The 21,290-nt window shown below is 38.6% G+C and overlaps 3 protein-coding genes across 12 annotated transcripts in view; 1 reads left to right on the top strand and 2 right to left on the bottom strand.

The window, feature by feature from the left end:
* LOC110272418 (putative disease resistance protein RGA1) overlaps positions 1–21,290 on the bottom strand; it is a 38,916-nt gene that overhangs the window by 12,534 nt on the left and 5,092 nt on the right. The window contains exons 2-8 of one of the 9 annotated variants that reach the window (XM_052255361.1): positions 5,788–8,420; positions 5,648–5,711; positions 5,121–5,256; positions 4,796–4,954; positions 4,602–4,707; positions 430–563; positions 296–352 (exon numbers count right to left, since the gene is read on the bottom strand). In XM_052255361.1, the coding sequence (XP_052111321.1) occupies positions 5,800–8,420 (2,621 nt within the window). In that variant the 3' untranslated portion in view covers positions 296–352; positions 430–563; positions 4,602–4,707; ... (2 more) ...; positions 5,648–5,711; positions 5,788–5,799. Of the gene's footprint in view, positions 1–295; positions 564–4,248; positions 4,511–4,601; positions 4,708–4,795; positions 4,955–5,120; positions 5,257–5,291; positions 5,309–5,647; positions 5,712–5,787; positions 8,421–21,290 lie in introns of those variants that run through there. The other 8 variants (XM_052255355.1, XM_052255356.1, XM_052255362.1 and 5 more) reach the window with 8 other exon arrangements.
* Positions 1,018–20,673, top strand: LOC127742681 (uncharacterized). The gene is made up of 2 exons (XM_052255376.1): positions 1,018–1,273; positions 20,397–20,673. Exons 1-2 carry the CDS (start codon positions 1,079–1,081, stop codon positions 20,616–20,618), a joined length of 417 nt encoding a protein of 138 aa, XP_052111336.1. The 5' UTR covers positions 1,018–1,078; the 3' UTR covers positions 20,619–20,673.
* LOC127739672 (putative disease resistance protein RGA1) lies at positions 13,339–20,337 on the bottom strand. 2 transcript variants are annotated; one of them, XM_052255369.1, is made up of 5 exons: positions 19,503–20,337; positions 19,224–19,383; positions 19,065–19,137; positions 13,501–13,533; positions 13,350–13,409 (listed from the first exon to the last, which is right to left on the bottom strand). In XM_052255369.1, exons 1-5 carry the CDS (start codon positions 20,083–20,085, stop codon positions 13,365–13,367), a joined length of 894 nt encoding a protein of 297 aa, XP_052111329.1. In that variant the 5' UTR covers positions 20,086–20,337; the 3' UTR covers positions 13,350–13,364. The 2 variants fall into 2 exon arrangements, with proteins under 2 accessions (XP_052111330.1, XP_052111329.1); XM_052255370.1 differs by lacking the exon at positions 13,501–13,533 and having other exon boundaries at positions 13,339–13,409; positions 19,076–19,137; positions 19,503–20,336.

The raw sequence follows: 21,290 nt of genomic DNA on the forward strand, positions 1-21,290 counted from the left end.
ATTGTTTCAGTACAAATAAATATCAGGAACTATTAAATTCATTCAATGAAAATGAGTGTATGTTACAATAAGAGTAGTACTAATAGAGCTTCGAATTGTGATAATCCTCGTTTTAGATATAGATAAAGTGTGCTTTCAAAACAAGAGGGAAACACAGTAGGTGATACATCAAAGTTTATGATATCACATCACAGATCATAGAACAACATACACAAACATGGGAAGTTTATTTGAACAATAAATTCCCGTACAATAAGCCTATCTCAATGAACATACATGCCAGTTCATACCAAACCTCCTATTACCATGTTGCGTCTCTAATAGCCACAACCCATATTACATAATCACCAACCTGAAATCAAATGTAGGAAAATCTTTCACATGAAGCAAGAAATAAAGCAATCTCTACTGTGCCTTGAAATAACCTACCCAGCAACTCTACCCGCTCCCTTCGGCATGGCCATCAGGAGGGGGAGATGCCCCAAAACCATATATGGATCCAACTAGTCATGTAATCGTTATCACATGAAGCCAGATAATGCTCTTGCTTGAACGGCAAATTTCTGGGGAAAACATATAGAAAATGTAAATTATACCAAATTGACACATCCAGCTAAATGATGGATATAAACCAAAAAATGGGAAAGCACATACAATTATAAACAAGGAAAATGAAGAGGCAATATGAGAATCCAAACCCAATAATCTTCTAAAGAATTGGTGCTCTATAGGATAGTGTGTTATATGCCATTTTCCAAGAACTGCAAGCAATAATCGAAACATTCTCAACTATAAAACAAAATTTAAAATATAACAGTTGATAGGTTTCTGATAGCAAAAGAAATTGACCTTTTTCTTTCTCTTAATCCATCTCTGATACTTCTTCTAGAAATAATCTACAATGCAAACCAGAATAAAAACAGATAATGAAGAAGTAAGACAGATATTCATAAGAATCCATAGGATCAATTAGGATTTGAACTTGATTTCTGCGGATCCTCTTTCACTGTCCAGAGAGTGAACTAAGACAAACCCTAATCCTAAATTCACTTTTTCCCTCCTGAATTTCGGAGTTTCCATGGCGAAGCAGAAGCAAGTCGCTCCTGAAGACTCTGACGACGAATCGCAGGTTCCCAGGCCTCAGCCCGAACAAGAAGATAGCAGCGAGGAAGAAGAAGCAGCAACTTCATCTGATGAGGACGAAGACACAGACGAAGGCGAAGATGAACGTGAGAAACACGTGCTGGTTCCCAGGAAGCCTCAACCGCAAAAGGTTTCCAAACCCTCGTCATCTTCTTCTAAACCCTCTCCAAAGTTGAAGTCTCAACCCTTGCCGTTTTTCTCTTTTTTCTAGGTTGTTCTCAAACTTCTTCTTCAGCCGCTTATCCTTCAATTGCATGCATGATATAGGATCCGCAGAAATCACGTGAGGAGTTCAAATCCGTCTTTCAGAGGGTTTTCAGCGAGGAAGATGAGATAGGTATCTTGAAAGGCCTGTTTGAGTTCATCGCGAAAACAGGAAGGAACCCTATAAATGCGTTGATGAATTTTACGATTTTATGAAGGGGTCAAATTTGATTCGGGCAAATGTATCATGCATGCAATTGAATGATAAGATCCGCCGGCTGAAGAAGTTTGAGAACATCCTAAAAAAAGAGAAGAACGGCAAGGGGACAACCTTAAGCCGCACAAGTTGGAAGCACTTCAGTTGGGAAAGAATGTTTGGGGCCACGATGGCCGTGGCGGTGACGCAGTGAGCAACAAAACTGTGAAAACAAATACACCTAATCTTCCATAATAAATATTCAGATATATTAAATAATACTAATTGATCTTAATTATATTTTAATAGATACTAACAATATTTTATAGGTTTTTTTTTTAATAAAAAAGCAAATTCATATGTATCTTGAGAAAAAAAATTTTGCAATTTAGGAATTAATTTTTTTTCCATATCTATTTAAATAAAATATCATGTATACATGTGCTACCTATCGACTATGTGCAAAAACGTGTGAGAAAAGCACCTCATTTTGTTGAACTGTGAGTGTGTAGTATTCAGCCCAAAGAGTAGAATTGAATTGTGATAATCCTAGTTTTAGATAGATAAAGTGGAAAAAGTTTAGGATTTAACTAGCAAATAAAAATGAATAATTTTATATAATCTTACACTATTAAAAATATCAATAATAATTAATTAATGGTTGCAAATCATAAAATTTAATAATCCCGTGATGAGTTTAAAAAATTCTAATTTAATTTGGATGATGAACAAACAATATTAAAATATTTAATTACAAAATTATTAGTTCAATCTTCATTAATCATATACTAATTGATAATTTTATGATGCAGTTTTTTAATTGGGCCGGAAAAACAAAATGTTATCACAATTGAACCCATATTTATTTTTGATGAAAGCTTCCTGTGTTTGATCCGAAACCAAACTTACCAGGAAAACAAATGCTTTTAGTGGGCTAAAATTCAATAAGCCTAATGTGTTTTAAGGCATGCTATGGTCTGAAAAGAAAATCATATTGGGCCAAAAATGAAATGTATTGCTACCAAGCCCAATGTTGATAAATGTTTCCATGCCTTATTCGAATCCATGAAGCAAATGAGTGCTTTCATGCTTCTCAACGGATCCCATCTCTTTTCTTGGAATGAAATTCAAATTTAATTAATGCATTGGAAACATAAGAAAGAGAGAGTAGATTGATTTGATGGCTATTATGACACTTCACGCTACTCAACAAAGGGAAGTGGGAAACTTTAATTCACTTTTATTCTCTCTCTTTGTTCATTGATTATTGTTCAAATCCATTGAATATTTTCTCTCTTCTCTCTCATCTCTTTCTTCTTCTTTCTTCGGTTATTACACAGGAATCCATGGAAGCTACTTGGAGCTACCGAAAGGAAAGGAAAGCATGCATCAAGACCATCAAGCTAATGATGGCAAGAAAACATACTAAAATAAAAATGAGCTGTGGATGAGATTATCACCTAATCTGGTAAGATTTGGTAAGGTAATCTCGGATCCTTCTTACTCAAAAAGAAGGATGAAGATTCGGCCAGCAAGGAAGATCTTGGAGGCATGGCTTGTCTTTGATTATGCTCAACCACCACAGGGAGTAGCTAGAGTGGCGAAGTGATGGTTGAAGGCAGAGATTGAAGCAGATGAAGTCATCATCATCATGAAGCATTAAGGGCCAGAAATCCATCTTGGAGAGGAAACCAAGGATGGAGTGCTCGGATTGATGAAGAGTGATGACCAAGGAAGGACTAGAAGTATTTGCATGTTGGTTTTTGCATGAGTTATCTCTTCTCTCTTTGTGGCCGAACCGGTTTTGTTGTGAAGGAAAAGAAGCTGAGCTCGGGTTTGTGTTTCAACCGTGAAGGCTTCACTTCTCTATAAAAGGGGTGAACAGTCATGGTTTGATTTAAGGAGTAAGATTTGAGAGTGCAAGGCACAGAGTTCTCAGAGCTACCTAAGCTAGCAGTTCTTCTTCTCCTTCAATGTTTTCTGTTTTGTATTTTTTTGTTTAATTTTGTCATATCTTGAGTCTCATAGAAAAAGGCAAACAAGTGAGGTTTGTATGAAAAAGCCATAGAGCGGAAAAAGGCAGAGAGTGCAAAATTAAAAGAAAAAGCCATAGATGTCTTAGAGTTCCTTTGTACATCTGTGTTGTGTTTCATGATTCTGTGGGAATCCCCTTGTAAGTTTGGTTAGCACTTTACAATTTGTAATCTGGATGATTATAGTGAAATTCCATCATTGTTGTGATGGAGACTGGATGTAGGCTGCATTGCACTTAGCAGCTGAACCAGGATATATCTGGGTATAATCTTCTCTCTCTCTTCCTACTTCAATTCTGTTTTTACTGTTCAGATGAAAAATAAAAATTGTCTCGTGTCAAGTGACGAGACAAAATGAAAATGTCTCGTGGCTAGGGAGGAGCTAAAAACAAAAAAGTTTCTTCAAAGTCCAGCAAGTGTTAGTAAGCGAAAAAGGGGCTAAGATTCAACCCCCCTTCTCTTAGCCACTGAAACCATCACCCCGTAACACTCCTCAAATAAAGTGTGCTTCCAAAACAAGAGGAAAACACAGTAAGTGATACATCAAAGTTTAAGATATCACATCACAGATCATAGAACAACATACATAAAAATGGGAAGTTTGAACAATAAATTTTCGTACAATAAGCCTATCCCAATAAACACTCATGCCAATTCATACCCAACCTCCTGTTACCATGTTGCGTCTCTAACAGCAACATCCCATATTACATAATCACCAACCTAAAATCAAATGTAGAAAAATCTTTCACATGAAGCAAGAAATAAAACAATCTCCACTGTGCCTTGAAATGACCTGCTGAGAAACTCTACCCGCTCCCTTCGGCATGGCCATCAGGAGGAGGAGATGCCACAAAACCATATATGGATCCAACTAGTCATTTAATCGTTATCACATGAAGCCAGATAATGCTCTTGCTTGAATGGAAAATTTCTGGGGAAAACATATAGAAAATGTAAATTATACCAAATTGATAAATCCAGCTAAATGATGGATATAAACCAAAAAATGGGAAAGCCCATACAATTATAAACAAGGAAAATGAAGAGGCAATATGAGAATCCAAACCCAGTAATCTTCTAAGGACGGGCGCTCTGTTGGATAGTGAGTTATATATCATTGCCCAAGAACTGCAAGCAATAATCGAAACATTTTCAACTATGAAACAAAATTTAAAATATAACAATTGATAGGTTTCTGATAGCAAAAGAAATTGACCTTTTCTTTCTCCGCAAATATTGCAAAGACTGGAAGGAGCTCCAACTAAATTAAGAGAGGTGATGACATCAGAGGTGTTCCACGCCTGAAGCAGATCAAGTAGTTCAATACCAGTAACATTTCTCTTAATCCATCTCTGATGCTTCTTCTGGAAATAATCTACAATCCAAACCAGAATAAAAACAGATAATCAAGAAGTAGGACAACTATTCATAAGAATCCACAAATAAATTTAAATTTACATGCCACTAAAATGTTAGGAAAAAAAAATTCAATGTTAATTGTCTTGCTTTATGCATTGTGCAAACTAAATATGTGGTGTTACCTTGATGTAAATATTCATCATAAGAACATCTTTCTATTTTCTAAGTTGGAATCCTCTTCTTTTTCCATAGCTACTTTAAGATGCCACAACTGAAATGTGAAGGATTAAGCCATGCCTATGCATTTACAGACACGATCTGTTGTAAACAAAACACTCCATCTCATGTGCTGACCGGGTTATTCCACAAACTGTGGATAAGAGTATGCAGTAACCAAAAAATAAAAAATAAAAGGGGAATTTAAGCGATTGTTTCAAACTAAGCAACAAAACAAGCAAATTGAATTTCTTATCAAACAAATATATTGTTGCTTTCGAGTACTCAACCTTGCAATATTGCTAAATTGAGTTCATAACTCATTATTCTTCTTCTGTATTTTCTGTTTTCTCCACTTATTTCTAAGACAAGTTTACTAGTACGTTCACAAAGAATTTACTTATATCAAGTTCCAGGAAGTCAGATTACGTTCAGAAATGGAAATGTGGGATAATAAACTCTAAATAGTTCGAATTACATAAATGGTTCTTACCTAAATAAGTTTGAAGCTAGTGGTAATTGGCTTGTAGCTGAATGTAACTTCCTTTGCATGCCACCTAACCAAGAAAATAAACTGCATTTAAGTATTGATTTCATAAAGTTAAGATGGAAAAAAGCAAACAATGTTATTACCTTTTCAGGGGATCAATACCAGCTTATGGATATGACTGGGATGTGAGCTATCTTGGCCCGATCTTCTCCACATTCAGGGTCGTATTTGCGCTTTAGGATTGGACAACCATAGATCTGTAGTGTGTGTATGTTGGGAAGGCAACGGTCAGCTTCATCCAATGACTCTAATTTAGGGCAATTCGCAATCTTCAAAAGCCTTAGTGATTGAAGGTTGCCAATCTGCTCTGGTATAGCCTTCATGTTCTCACAATCGGAGAAGCAGATTGTCTGCAGAGAAGAGAGCGCATGAGGAGGATCACGACCTTGTGTGTGTTTCCAGAGGTCAAGCTTCTCGTCATCGAAACTTATCTCCAAGTTTTCAAGTTGAGAAGGAAGATATTGCAAGTATCGTGACAGAATCTGAATGGCTGACGATCCATTAAGTTCGAGACTCTGGAGCGATGTGAGGTTTTTCATCCAGTCCTCTGCCATTGCTTCTATATCTGTAACTCTCGAAAGCCGCAAGCGCTTGAGATGAGAGAGAGGAGAGATGGATGAAGAGTCATGCTTAACCATACATCTTTCCAACATCGGCTTCACGCTACTACCCCATCCTAACTCCAACTCAACGAGGTGTGGGAAAGGAGGCATGCAGGTCAACTTTGGACAATCAATTTGGAGATATAAGAGACGGGGAAAAGGAGGTAGAGAAAGATGGTTTTGAGTCTCATTTGCATTCTTCTCCCATCCCCTCAGGTTCTCACAGCCATGGATTACGAGTTTCTCCAAAGATGGGAAGAACACATCACCAATATTCTCATAACAATCCATCCACTCCAGCGATTCCATATAATTAAGCTCGAGCTCACGAAGACAAGGCAGTCTCTCCAAAGGTGGGAGATGTTTGCAATTGGGAAGATAGCTGAGAGATATGCGAACAACATGAATTAGCGAGATAAGCCAATCTGAAAACCTCACTCCTGGAAAGCCATTCACATCTAATGATCTCAGATTCTGATGGGGACAAAGATTATCCAATAACACCAAGCTCTCACTCTTTCTTATTTCATATTCACTAGAATCAGATCTTCGCCCCCATAACATAGAAGACATTAGCCCCCAAAAGTCAGGAGACGTTGGTCCCCATAACAGAGAAAGGTCTTGGATGTGTTTCTTTGATCTCATATTTGTCTCTTGAGATTCGGATGCCGCATCCTTTACCAAATCCAAATTACCAATGGTCAATTTGCCTCTGAGGTCAACAAGCTCTTTCAGTTCATTCAATTTGCCACTTGTATCTTCTTTGTTATTCCCTACTACAAATCTTGGTAAGGATTGCAATGAAATCAATTTCCCCAATCCTACTGGCATGCTGTCTTCAAAGGCTTTACAACGTTCAATGTGGAGCTTCTTCAAATTGATCAATTTTGTAATCATTTTTGTTGGAAAAACAAGACTCCAACAATCATTTAATATCAATGACTGTAAACAAATAAGATTGCCAACTGACTCTGGCAAACTAACTAAAGATCCACAACCATTTACTTTTAATGTTTGCAAACAAACAAGATTGCCAATGGATTCAGGAAAACTAAGTAAAGATCTACAACCTTTTACTTCTAATGTTTGCAAACAAACAAGATTGCCAATCGATTCAGGTAAACTAAGTAAAGATTCACAATCTTTTAGTTTTAATGTTTGCAAACAAACAAGATTGCCAATCGATTCAGGCAAACTTCTTAGATTTCGAGAGTATGAAAGATCAAGATATCTTAAATGTTTGACTTTATCAATAGACTTTGGCAGCTGAGTGATAAAATAAAATGACAAATTCAAAGCACGGAGGCACTTCAGTTTTCCCATAAAAGACAGTTTGGCTACTAAATTGGTAGCAAACACGCAATGGATGATTGTCCGTAATTTGCTAACATCAAACACATCCAATGAACAATCTGTGCTAGTTACAAATGCCACGTGCATGGGTCTTCCAACAATTCTTTTTCCCTCCATATGTAAGTAACAATCATTTCCAGCTACCAACGTTGCAAGATCATGCATCAAATCATGCATTTTGAACGACCTGATATGACCATTTTCATCCATTGATGCATCCTGAAAAAAGGATCTCATTAACAAAATCTTGACATATTGATTACCTACATCTTTCGTAGATTGCGTTTCAATTGGACTTGCAAGATAACCTTGAGCCATCCACAATTCAATCAATTCATCCTTTTTTATTACCGAATCCTTTGGATATAGACAACAAAAAGCAAAACATTGTCTTAGTTCAGGAAGCAAGTTTCGGTAACTCAAATTTAGCACCGGCATGATACTGTTCTCTTCTTCACATAACCTCCAAATATCACCGTGCAAAAGACTTGACCATTCATCAACTTCTTCAACCCTTATCCGTAGGAAGCCTCCTACTGTTTTGATGGCCAATGGCACTCCTCTACACTTCTTTGCGATTTCCTCTCCGATTGTTTGCAATTCAGAGCTCATTCTGCTGCTATCTTCACCAAATGTCAGGTTCTTTAGCAATGTCCATGATTGCTCATCTGTCAATCCTCTCAAAACATACGGCTCGTCAATACCCATTGCTTGAGAAACCAATGTACTACGAGTCGTTACTAATAGCTTACTGCCTTGACCTCCGCACATCAAATGAGTTCTTAAATCACTCCATTTTGAATGATCTTCATTCCACACGTCATCAAGCACAAGCATATAATTTTGCCCATTCAATTCTTTTCGCAACTTCTGTTGTAGGACCTCTACTGAGTCTCCACCAGCATCCTTCTCCAAGGACTCCAGCATCTTCTTCAAAACAGTTCTCACAGTGAAATCTTCTGAAACACACACCCACATGTATTTCTGAAAGAGGTTCTGGTCTTTAGCAGCATTGTACACGAGCTGAGCAAGGGCTGTCTTGCCTAAACCCCCCATACCAACAACAACAATTAAAGAAACATTTTGGTTCGGATGAGTTTGCTTCAGCAGGTTAACAATCTCATTCTTATTCTCTTCCCTTCCAATTATCTCTGATTGCAAAACGGAAGAACTTGTTTCCCTCCACGCACACTCATCTTGTTTAAGAATGACCGAACTCCGATTCAGGTTCAACTTAGACATCTCTTCAGCAACATTATTAAACTCCTTTCGAATATTCTCGATCTTACGAGCTAACTTAGCACGGAAAAGAATTGGATTCACAGATTTGGAAAAGAAGCTACAAACCTGACTCATTCTTTTGCGGTGCAAGTCTTTGATGAAGACATCATCAAGCAAGTCATCAGCATCATAGAGCACTTTTTTGAACCTTTTGAGCCAGTGAGCAACAGTAGCATCCTGGCCTTGTTTGATTTCAGCATCGGAAAGCACGAGTCTGATGGATTCCAAAGTGTCCTTCAGCTTCTCCAAGTCATCCATGACTCCATAGATCCTCCAGAATTCAGCATAGGCAGCTGAAAGAATCAGGTTGATGATGTTAGTAACAACACCAAAGGGGATTTGTTCACCCGTCATTCTCAGGTGCCGAAGGTAAAAGATGAAAGCAAAATGCAGTGTTTGAAGGAAGTGGTTGCAAGCAGAGTGGGACTTTGGGAGAGTCAGAGTTCGCGGTGTTTATAAAATATAAGTGAAAGAGTACACGCAAATGCTTGCCAATTTTCACTGGGATTACTTTAGAATTATTGTCTCCATCATAAGAAAACAAACGGTTTGGATTAATTGGACGGCAAATCTAACAAGATTATGATTTAAATCCTTTAAAGTCAACCAGTTAATAAGGTAGTAACCTGAAGGATATTTATTAATTTTTAATTTTTGTGAAATATGTGTTTTGTTATTTTAATTTAAGTGTGATTAAGTTTTTAGTTTATCATTTTACTTTAAAAAAAATTAATTGCATTAGCTGATATTTTATTACCTAAATAAATAAGCCTACAATAATCAATATTAAATGAGAATATGTAGGTATAAGAATTTCTAATAACGAATTGCAAGACTACCAATAACAAACAAATGGGTCAACTATTATATAAGAATCCATTTATAAACTTACGCTTCATGTACACCCGCCATTGATAAACTTACACCTGAAGGTATATCCGCATATAAAGCATATGGCGAAAATGACTATGAACATTTCATAGGAAATAATTTAGCAAGTGATAATTTTGTAATTAATATAAAAGAGCATCATTTTTGTCCCTAAATATTTGGGATAAATCCTGTTTATATACTTAACGTTTAAATTGTTCTATTTATATTCTTAATATTTGTAAAAGTGATACAATATTATCCTGCCATGAATTACACATAATGAGCTTTAGTTAGAATACAAACGTTTGAGACAGAACAAGTGATCTACTCCAAATAATGGCTCATCAAAAGTTGAAATTAATTCCACAATATTTATATAATTCACTTTTTTTAGGAGCATAAAACCTGAACACAAATACTGGTACAATCTAACATATCCGAGTGAAACCTAATTGAGAATGAATACATCCAAATGAGAATAATTAAAAAATACAATCTAATTTGTTAGTACAATTAACGTCAGGATAACATTGAATCACGCTTATAAACGTTAGGGATACAAATAAAACGATTTAAATGTTAGGAATACGAATAGAATTTACCCCAAATATTTGGGAGAAAAATGATACTTTACTCTAATATAAAATTTATCTTAGTAGTTAAGTTACTTATAATTGTGTTAATATATATTTTTTCTATTAAGATTACATCATGTCATAATTATGATAATAGTTTAACACATTTAATTTTAAAATAGTTGAATATTAAATATTTAGAACAGGTTTTTATATATAACTCATAAAATTAAAGACAATCAAATCTAACATCTAATATCACTTCAACCAACAATAGTAAATAACTAAATATGAATACATTAATAATTATCACTTGTAAAAAAGCAAATTCATATGTATTTTGAGAATTTTTTTTTTTTGCATTTTAGGAATTAAATTTTTTTTTTCATATCTATTTAAATAAAATACCCTGTATACAGGTGCTACCTATGGACTATCTGCAAAAACGTGTAAGAAAAGCACCTCATTTTGTTTAAGTGTGAGTGTGTAGTGTTCAGCCCAAGAAGTAGAATTGAATTGATTCAGTTTTCAAGTTTTCATCTTTGGAATTCACACGAACATGGCTGCTCTTCTTCCCTCTTCCTCTCACCTTGTGTCTCCTAACTCTTCCTCTCGTTTCCTGGGATTCAAGGTGCGCCTTTCTTCACCCTTTTGCATTTCTCTCTATGCTTTAAGTTCCTATTCGGTTATTATTTATATTATTAAATTAAAGTACAAAACCCATCGTTTCAGTTGCGGGTAGAGCTTCTTTTCTTACTATAGTGTTCATATTATCTTGTAATCTGAATGAAAGGTATTTCATATGCATATTTGAAAAAAAAAAAAGGCTTAATTTTTACACTCTTGAATTCGGTCATTCTGTTAAAACAGTTTATAGTAATCAAATGATAAGTGTAAATAATTATTTACATATATTAATTGTTTGTTTGTGATTGTGTATTAACGGAATTAATCAAATCTGAAAAGTGCTAGTTATTATTTTTATTAATCTTTGACAAAATTTACACTCCGTTTAGGAATGATTTGTTTTTGCAGTTTATGAAAGTGTTGAGCATAGAGTTATGGAGAACGCTGAGAAAGAAAGGTTTTCAATTCCATTCTTTTTGAATCCTTCACACCACACCATGGTGGAACCATTAGAAGAGCTGGTAAATGAAGACAACCCTGCCAAATACAAGCCTTACAATTGGGGCAAGTTTTTTGTCACTAGAAAGCTCAGCAATTTCATGAAGCTTGATGTTGAAAATATTCAAATTTATAATTTCAAGGTTTAGATGAAGTGAGGGATTATGGAAATCATGTTATGCTTCATTTACTTAGAAATAAGCAACGCTAATGTAAATTTATTACTTGTCTTGAATAAAAGTAGCAGCTGTAACATAAACAACTTCACTCCTTATTTTAGAGCCAATGATCACAAATTATTTTTCATTCACAAATTCTTTGTCCTCTTCAAAGCATAATTAGCTTACAATAGAGGGTATAATTATTAACATAAGCAATTGAATTTATTTTCAAAACAGTTGCGTTATAATTCACGAGATAATAGTTTATAACAAAATAAAATTTTAAGAAAACTATTATTTAAATGCTTTTGCTAAAAGAAAAATGGATCAAACTACTCATAAACATGCTTAACAATATATTTTCACATTCTAATATGAAATCTTTGTGCTATTTGATCTTTCTTTAAGTATAGAGTCTAAACAACTTAACCTTTCTTATAAAAGCGTTACGCATATTTACTAGTTAGTATAATGTATTATATTTCTTTTAATAATTATACGGTTTTCAAACCTTAACTAGGAACAAAAAGAAAAAATGATGAGGTCATAAAAGGATTCCCATGCCTTTGTCCATTGTTATAGTTTTAGACTTTTAATACACAATTTGCATTATTATATGAAGCAATATTACTATTGGTTTTCACTTTTCAGTAGCTGATATGCTTTTTTTTTTTTGTCCATGGTATCCTCCAGCCTGACAAATCAAGGACTGATCCGTCGTAGATCGAAACTCTATTTAAGGGTTTGTCACTAGCCAATGGGTTGCTGCATGCATAAAGCGGAATTCAAATCCCTAACACTTGTTTAAGCAGACGAGTGAGCTGACCCTCTACCAACCAAAGTTGGTTCATTAGATGATATGCCAACCATACTCAAGATGGTCATGAATATTTTCATTAAATTAATTATGGAAATCATTTTTATTTTCATTATTTACATTAAATTGTTTTTAGATTAAATAACAACTATAAAATGAGGAACTTTTGAAAGTAAATCAACAAATTTGATAACCACAGCATTGCTTTGTTTACGCATTAGTTTGAATCTCATGGCAAGTACAATACTTATTTCAAGGAAATAAAATGACACGGCTTTAATTTTATAATGTTCACAATGCAAGCAGTAGTAACAGGCTTTCAAACCATGTTTGTTAATAAACAGCATCTGCGTTTAACACAAGGCACAATTAATTGTCTGAGTACAAATAGATATCAGGAACTATTAAATTCATTCAATGAAAATGAGTGTATGTTACAATAAGAGCAGTACTAATAGAGCTCTGAATTGTGATAATCCTCGTTTTAGATATAGATAAAGTGTGATTCCAAAACAAGAGGGAAACACAGTAGGTGATACATCAAAGTTTATGATATCACATCACAGATCATAGAACAACATACACAAACATGGGAAGTTTATTTGAACAATAAATTCCCGTACAATAAGCCTATCTCAATGAACATACATGCCACCTCCTATTACCATGTTGCGTCTCTAATAGCCACAACCCATATTACTTAATCACCAAAATCAAATGTCGGAAAATCTTCCACAAGAAGTAAGAAATAAAGCAATCTCCACTGTGCCTTGAAATAACCTACCCAGCAACTCTACCCGCTCCCTTCGGCATGGCCATCACGAGGGGGAGATGCCACAAAACCATATATGGATCCAACAAGTCACGTAATCGTTATCGCATGAAGCCAGATAAAGCTCGTGCTTGAACGGCAAATTTCTGAGGAAAACATATAGAAAATGTAAATTATACCAAATTGACACATCCAGCTAAATGATGGATATAAACCAAAAAATGGGAAAGCACATACAATTATAAACAAGGAAAATGAAGAGGCAATATGAGAATCTGTTACACTGGTAGTTATTTTAATGGAAATACAGAAATACAATAGAACAGTAAATGATAATAGAGGAATTTCGAGAGTCCTCTTCTCTCCTAGCCTAGGCCTTTCCAAGTCTTTTCCTGCCTCAATACCTATTCGGTTCCTCCTTTTATTGCCTCACCCTCTCTCTAATCGAAATCTTCATAATCATGCAATTTTCCTGATTCTCCTCTGATTGATTCAATCAGTTATTGCCTCCTAAAATCATGCAGTCCCTGATTCTCCTCTAACTGATTCAATCAGTTATTACTTCCTAAAATAAATCAATTATTTAAATCAGTTATTCCTCCCTTTCCTTTATTATTTCGTCTAGAATAATGATAAGGTAAAGGGATCATTATCTTCCCTTTTTTAGCTGCCTGCACTGCTGAGTCAGCATTTTTCTCAGGGTATGTAACAATACCCTCCCCTTGAAGTATCACCTTGTCCTCAAGGTGAAAGGAGGGAAAACTAGCCTGGATCTCTCTTGCTGCCTCCCAAGAATTTTCAAATTCAGGAAGGTCCTTCCACTTGATCAAAACCTCCAGGTTCCCATCAGCCTTCTTTCTAACAGCCAGTACATCTTCAGGTTCAGCTTGCAGAACATACTCCTCAGTCAAGGCTGCTGGTAGGGGCTGAACCTGAGTGCTGGGGTTTACACATTTCTTCAACAAGGAGACATGAAAAACTGGATGCACTCTTGCATTAGGAGGAAGCTTCAGCTTATAAGCAACTTGTCCAATTTTCTCTAGAATTTCATAGGGACCATAGAATCTAGCACTCAGCTTTTGGTTTACTCTCCGGGCCAGTGTCTTCATCCGGTAGGGTTGCAGCTTGAGATATACATGTTCCCCGGGTTCAAAAACCACTTCTCGCCTCTTACGATCTGCATATGTTTTCATCCGGTTCTGCGCCCTTTCTAGTTGGAACCGCAGCTCGTCCAGTATCTAATTGCGTTCCCCCATTAGAACTCTAACTTCCTCAACCGCAGCCTCTTCCCCTCCTCTCAACAACACGGGAGGTTCTCTCCCGTAGAGTGCCTTAAATGGAGTCATTTTGATGGAGCCATGATAATTGGTATTATACCAATATTCAGCCCAACTCAACCAGCGAGGCCACTGCGTTGGTTTGGAACCTGTGAAGCATCGAAGATAGGTCTCCACGCACTTGTTCACCGCTTCACTTTGACCATCAGTTTGCGGGTGATGGGCCGAACTCATTTTTAGCGCTGTGCCTGCTGCCTTAAAAATTTCAGACCAGAAAGCACTCATGAAGAGTCTATCTCGGTCGGAAACAATGGAACTTGGAAAACCATGAAGCCTCACAACCTCCTTCACGAACAGCTCAGCCACTTCTTTGGCTGTGTATGGGTGAGAAAGGGGGAAAAATGTGCATATTTGGTCAATCTATCCACCACCACAAAGATGGTGTCTTTCCCGGCAGCTTTCGGAAGCCCCCCAATGAAATCCATGGAAATATCCGACCAGACGTTGGTCGGAATTGGAAGTGGTTGCAGCAGGCCGGCCGGTGATAAGGTGGAGTGTTTGTTCCTCTGGCACACCTCACATTGCTTCACATATTCCATTATAGTTCCCTTCATTCCTTCCCAAAACAAAACTCCTGATATCCTCTTGTAGGTTCTAAAGAACCCGGAATGCCCTCCTATCTTCGAATCATGGAATTCTCGGAGGAATTTAGGAATCCACTTGGAATGCTTCGAAATGACTAACCGGCCATGGTACAGCAGCCTCCCATTGCGCCATTCATACCCAGCTGCTGTTTCTCTCCCCTGAATCAAGTCTTGGATAATCCCTTGTAGCTTGGGATCTTGCTGGACTTCTTCCTCTATGCCTTCCCAATCTGCAGTGGACACTACTGAAACTGCTGCAAACTGAAATTTCCTGGAGAGTGCATCAGCAACTCGGTTATCACTTCCCGCCTTGTATTTGATCTCAAAGTCGTACCCGAGCAGTTTAGTTATCCATTTTTGCTGTTCTTCTCCACCAATTCTCTGATCAAGCAAAAATTTAAGGCTTTTTTGATCCGTGTAAACCGTGAATCGCCGTCCTAGGAGGTAATGTCTCCACCTTTGGATGGCCAGCACGATGGCCATCAACTCCCTCTCATAAACGGATTTGGCTTGGGCCCTCTCTGAGAGTTTCTGGCTCATAAATGCTATGGGTCTGCCCTCTTGTAACAGCACCGCCCCAATTCCTTTTCCAGAAGCATCGGTCTCTAAAGCAAATGGCTTGGAAAAAGATGGAATGGCTAATACCGGCACGGTCACCATGGCCTTCTTCAATTGTTCGAAGGCTGCCTGCGCGTCACTTCCCCATTGGAAACAGTCTTTCTTCAACAGTTGCGTGAGAGGCCAGGCGATGGCCCCATAGTTCTTCACAAACCGGCGGTAGTATCCGGTCAGCCCCAAAAAACCCCGCAACCCTTTTAAATCTTTCGGAATGGGCCAATCTACCATGTCTTGTATTTTCTGAGGGTCTGCAGCCACCCCTTCATTGGAAATCACATGCCCCAAGTAATCAATCTTCTCTTGGGCGAATTTGCACTTCTTTTTTTTTTAGGAAGAGTTTATGGCTCCGGAGGACCGTGAATATTTGTCGCAAGTGATCCCAATGATCCTCTAAACTGCCACTATAAACAAGAATATCGTCAAAAAACACCAGAATAAATTTCCTCAAGAAAGGCCTCAATACCTGGTTCATGAGTGCCTGAAAAGTGGAAGGGCCGTTGGTACGCCCAAAGGGCATCACCATGAACTCATAATGGCCCTCATGAGTTCGGAATGCTGTCTTGGGAATGTCCTCTTCCCGCATGCGAATCTGGTGGTATCCCGATTTAAGGTCGAGCTTCGAAAACACCCTTGCTTCTCCCACCTCATCCAACAGCTCTTCTATGATCGGAATGGGAAACTTGTCAGCCACCGTGATCCGGTTCAAGGCCCTGTAGTCTACGCAAAACCGCCAACCACCATCCTTCTTTTTGACTAAAATGACTGGACTGGAGAACGGGCTGGTGCTGGGCCTAATTATTCCCGAGCTCAACATCTCTTCTACTATTTTCTCAATCTCTGTCTTCTGGTAATGGGGATAACGGTATGGCCTAATGCGAGGAATTGCTGATCCCTCCTTCAAGATTATGGCATGATCTTGTTCTCTCTTGGGAGGTAGTCCCTCCGGTGTGCTAAATAAGTCCCCAAAAGATTGCAGAAATTGCTCAACGTCTCCAGAAAAGGGTTCTGCAGGTTGGGTTTCAGTGGCTGCCAGGACAAGGGTGATGACAAAACCTTCTTCTTGATTCTTTAGCGCTTGCAAGGTAGTCTTCCAAGAGGCCTTACTTCTGCTTAGTGAATTTTAGCGCTTGCAAGGTGGTCTTCCAAGAGGCCTTACTTCTGCTTAGTGAAGGATCTCCCTGCAAATGGAATTCCTTATCTCCTTGCTTCCAGCTCAAAGTTAATTCACTATAATCTCCCACAAATTTTCCCAAGCTGGCCAGCCATCCTGCTCCAAGAACGACCTCTGAACAGCCCAGTTTCATAACAAAAAAACTCTGAATAATTGGAATTCCTTGAATAGTCACTTGCAGTTTCTCACAGCCCTCATGTCCCCTTTCTATGGCACCATTCCCTACCTCTACTCGAAATTCCCGTACTCTTTTCACTGGCAGGGACAGCCGCCTAACCACCTCGGTGGCTATGAAGTTTGCCGACGCTCCAGGGTCTATGAGCACCATCACTTCTTGGCCCAAAATCGCCCCTTTCACCTTGAAGGTTTTGTGTGTTGTCAATCCCCAAAAACTGTAGGAAGACAACTGCAGTTCAACTCCTTTGGGTTCCTCCACTGGCAATTCTGACCTCTCATCCTCCAGCTCGGCTTCGTGGTTTTCTTCTTCTTCAATCAACAAAATCTTGTAGTGTTTCATAGGACAGACATGGGTCGGTCCCCACTTCTCTCCACAACGGAAACATAAGCCTTTCCGCTGTCGCTCTGCCCACTCCTCATCGGAGAGTCTCCGCGTTCCACTGCCTCTGGTCCCAGAGGATGACGCCGCGCCGCCTCCCCCAACCGAGCTCGAGTTAGTGCTAGCGCGTGTGATCGAAGGGGCTCGGTTGGTGTTGGGTCCCGATTCCACTCTCACTCCGCTTCTGGATTCATGTAAGTTGGGTTGAGTCCAGTTAGGATTTTTTTGAAATCCCATGCTGATAGATCCAGGTCCTCCCGACCCGCCTCCTTTGGATCCTCCTTCTCCTTTTCTGCCCGTCGGGTTCACTCCTGAATCCTGCCAGGCACGGTTTCTCCACTCAATTGCCATGGCTCTATCCATCAACGCCGGCAGATTATCAAAGCTTGCCACATCCAATTCTGCCTGAATCTCCCTTCTAAGGCCGTTCACAAAAATACACATGAGAGTCTCCGCCCCGAGGCTTCGTTGTGTCCTGGCCGCTGCTTCAAAATCTCTTCGGTACTGTGCGACGTCTCCGACTTGGCGCACCTGTAACAGTGGAGCCATTGGGTTAAGAGCTGCTTCGGGTTGGAACCTCTTTAGGAGGTCTTGCTTGAACCTCATCCAGGTATGAAAAGGAGTGTGCTCTTCCCACCATTCGAACCAGGTGAGGGCCTCCCCTTCCAAAGCCAGTGTTGCAAAATCCAGCCTCTGCGCCGTAACTACTCCGATTACCCTGAAGTAGCGTTCCATTCTCACTAACCAGCCATTCGGATCCTCCCCCGAGAATACCGGTAAGTCAAGCTTTCGAATTGGTTCGAATCGCCTCTGCCCTTCGTCTCCTACACCGTTCCCTTCTACCCTCTCGTCATCTTGCTCGTCCCTTCCACCGTCATTTCCTCCTCCGGTGTCGTTAGCATCAGCACCTCCACCTTGGTGCTGTTGAGGTAGCAACTCCCTTATTTGTCTCAACATATTTGCTGAGAATGCCTCCAAGGATCGTTGTTGAGCTTCCTGTAACTCCTCAATTCGTTTCTCCACCGCCTCCAACCTTGACTCCATGGCAGCTCGCGTGGACACCATGCACAGAACACCCAGAACCGGTGCTCTGATACCAGTTGTTACACTGGTAGTTATTTTAATGGAAATACAGAAATACAATAGAACAGTAAATGATAATAGAGGAATTTCGAGAGTCCTCTTCTCTCCTAGCCTAGGCCTTTCCAAGTCTTTTCCTGCCTCAATACCTATTCGGTTCCTCCTTTTATTGCCTCACCCTCTCTCTAATCGAAATCTTCATAATCATGCAATTTTCCTGATTCTCCTCTGATTGATTCAATCAGTTATTGCCTCCTAAAATCATGCAGTCCCTGATTCTCCTCTAACTGATTCAATCAGTTATTACTTCCTAAAATAAATCAATTATTTAAATCAGTTATTCCTCCCTTTCCTTTATTATTTCGTCTAGAATAATGATAAGGTAAAGGGATCATTATCTTCCCTTTTTTAGCTGCCTGCACTGCTGAGTCAGCATTTTTCTCAGGGTATGTAACAGAATCCAAACCCAATAATCTTCTAAGAACTGGCGCTCTATTGGATAGTGAGTTATATGTCATTGCCCAAGAACTGCAAGCAATTATCGAAACATTCTCAACTATGAAACAATTTAAAATATAACAGTTGATAGGTTTCTGATAGCAAAAGAAATTGACCTTTTCTGTCTCGGCAAATATTGCAAAGACTGGAAGGGAGCTCCAACTAAATTAAGAGAGGTGATGACATCAGAGGTGTTCCACACCAAAAGCAGATCAAGTAGTTCAATACCAACAACATTTCTCTTAATGCATCTCTGATACTTCTTCTGAAAATAATCTACAATGCAAATCAGAATAAAAACCGATAATCAAAAAGTAGGACAACTGTTAGTAAGAATCCACAAATAATTCAAGAGCAATACATATCCAAGTAATTCAAGAGCAATACAACTCAACTCGATCTTAAATCACTCCACTTTAAATGATCTTCATTCCACACGTCATCGAGCACAAGCATATAATTTTGCCCATTCAATGCTTCTCGCAACTTCTGTTGTAGGGCCTCTAATGAGTCACCACCAGCATCCTTCTTCAAAGACTCCAGGATCTTCTTCAAAACAGTTTTCACCTCGAAATTTTCTGAAACGCACACCCATATATATTTCTGAAAGAGGTTCTGGTCTTTAGCAGCATTGTACACGAGCTGAGCAAGGGCTGTCTTGCCTAAACCCCCCATACCAACAACAACAACAATTAAAGAAACATTTTGGTTCGGATGGGTTTGCTTCAGCAACTTAACAATGTCACTTTTATTCTCTTCCCTTCCAATTATCTCTGATTGCAAAACGGACGAACTTGTTTCCCTCCAGCCACACTCATCTTGCTTAAGAATTACCGAACTCCGATTCAGGTTCAACTTAGACATCTCTTCAGCGACATTATTAAACTCCTTTTGAATATTCTCAATCTTACGAGCTAACTTAGCACGGAAAAGAATTGGATTCACAGATTTGGAAAAGAAGCTACAAACCTGACTCATTCTTTTGCGGCGCAAGTCTTTGATAAAGATGTACTAAATATTCAGATGTACTAAATATTTATCTGGATTTGAACTCGTCACGTGATTTCTGCGGATCCTCTCTCACTGTCCAGAGAGTGAACTAAGACAAACCCTAATCCTAAATTCACTTTTTCCCTCCTGAATTTCGGAGTTTCCATGGCGAAGCAGAAGCAAGTCGCTCCTGAAGACTCTGACGACGAATCGCAGGTTCCCAGGCCTCAGCCCGAACAAGAAGATAGCAGCGAGGAAGAAAACACATGCTAGTTCCCAGGAAGCCTCAACCGCAAAAGGTTTCCAAACCCTCGTTATCTTCTTCTAAACCCTCTCCAAAGTTGAAGCCTCAACCTTCGGCTTCTGTCAGTCAAACTAAATCAGGGTCAAAGCGCGCAGCCGAAAACAGTATCGACCACTGGAACCAACCAAAACGTGGGAAGAAGGCACAGGAGGATCACGCCGTCGGCTCCTTGATGCTTGATGGTATATACAAGCCAGACAATTTATGTTTCACGTGACATGCTTGAAAGAAGAAAAAGAGATGAACAAGAAGAAGAAATGAAGTGTCTGAGAATTTGGGGATTTAGGGTTAAATCGGAATCTTAGAAATTACTATTGGTATTTGCCCGAATCAAATTCGACCCCTTCGTAAAATCGTAAAATTCAAAAACAGATTTATAGGGTTCCTTCCCTGTTTTCGCAGGAACTCTTAAATTAATTCAATGAAAATGAGTGTATGTTACAATAAGAGCAGTACTAATAGAGCTTTGAATTGTGATAATCCTCGTTTTAGATAGATAAAGTGTGCTTCCAAAACAAAAGAGAAACGCAGTAGGTGATACATCAAAGTTTATGATATCACATCACAGATCATAGAACAACATACACAAAAATGGGAAGTTTGAACAATAAATTCCCGTACAATAAGCCTATCTCAATGAACACACATGCCAATTCATACCCAACCTCTTATTACCATGTTGCGTCTCCAATAGCCACAACCATATTACATAATCACCAACCTGAAATCAAATGTAGGAAAATCTTTCACATGAAGCAAGAAATAAAGCAATCTCCACTGTGCCTTGAAATAACCTACCCAGCAACTCTACCCGCTCCCTTCGGCATGGCCATCAGGAGGGGGAGATGCCACAAAACCATATATGGATCCAACTAGTAATGTAATCGTT

Source organism: Arachis duranensis, chromosome 10 (genome assembly GCF_000817695.3).
Source record: "Arachis duranensis cultivar V14167 chromosome 10, aradu.V14167.gnm2.J7QH, whole genome shotgun sequence".
NCBI classification, from domain to species: Eukaryota; Viridiplantae; Streptophyta; class Magnoliopsida; order Fabales; family Fabaceae; genus Arachis; species Arachis duranensis.

What these genes read in the sequence shown, in the direction of transcription:
- LOC127742681 (XM_052255376.1), top strand. Translation starts at nt 1,079, where the DNA reads ATGGCGAAGCAGAAGCAAGTCGCTCCTGAAGACTCTGACGACGAATCG. An exon ending in GGAAGCCTCAACCGCAAAAG is followed by an intron (nt 1,274 to 20,396) that starts GTTTCCAAACCC and finishes CAACCGCAAAAG; the next exon opens with GTTTCCAAACCCTCGTTATC.
- LOC127739672 (XM_052255369.1), bottom strand. Translation starts at nt 20,085, where the DNA reads ATGAGTCAGGTTTGTAGCTTCTTTTCCAAATCTGTGAATCCAATTCTT. An exon ending in GATTATTGGGTTTGGATTCT is followed by an intron (nt 13,534 to 19,064) that starts GTTACATACCCT and finishes GTAACAGATTCT; the next exon opens with CATATTGCCTCTTCATTTTC. An exon ending in CATTTTCCTTGTTTATAATT is followed by an intron (nt 13,410 to 13,500) that starts GTATGTGCTTTC and finishes TGTTTTCCTCAG; the next exon opens with AAATTTGCCGTTCAAGCACG.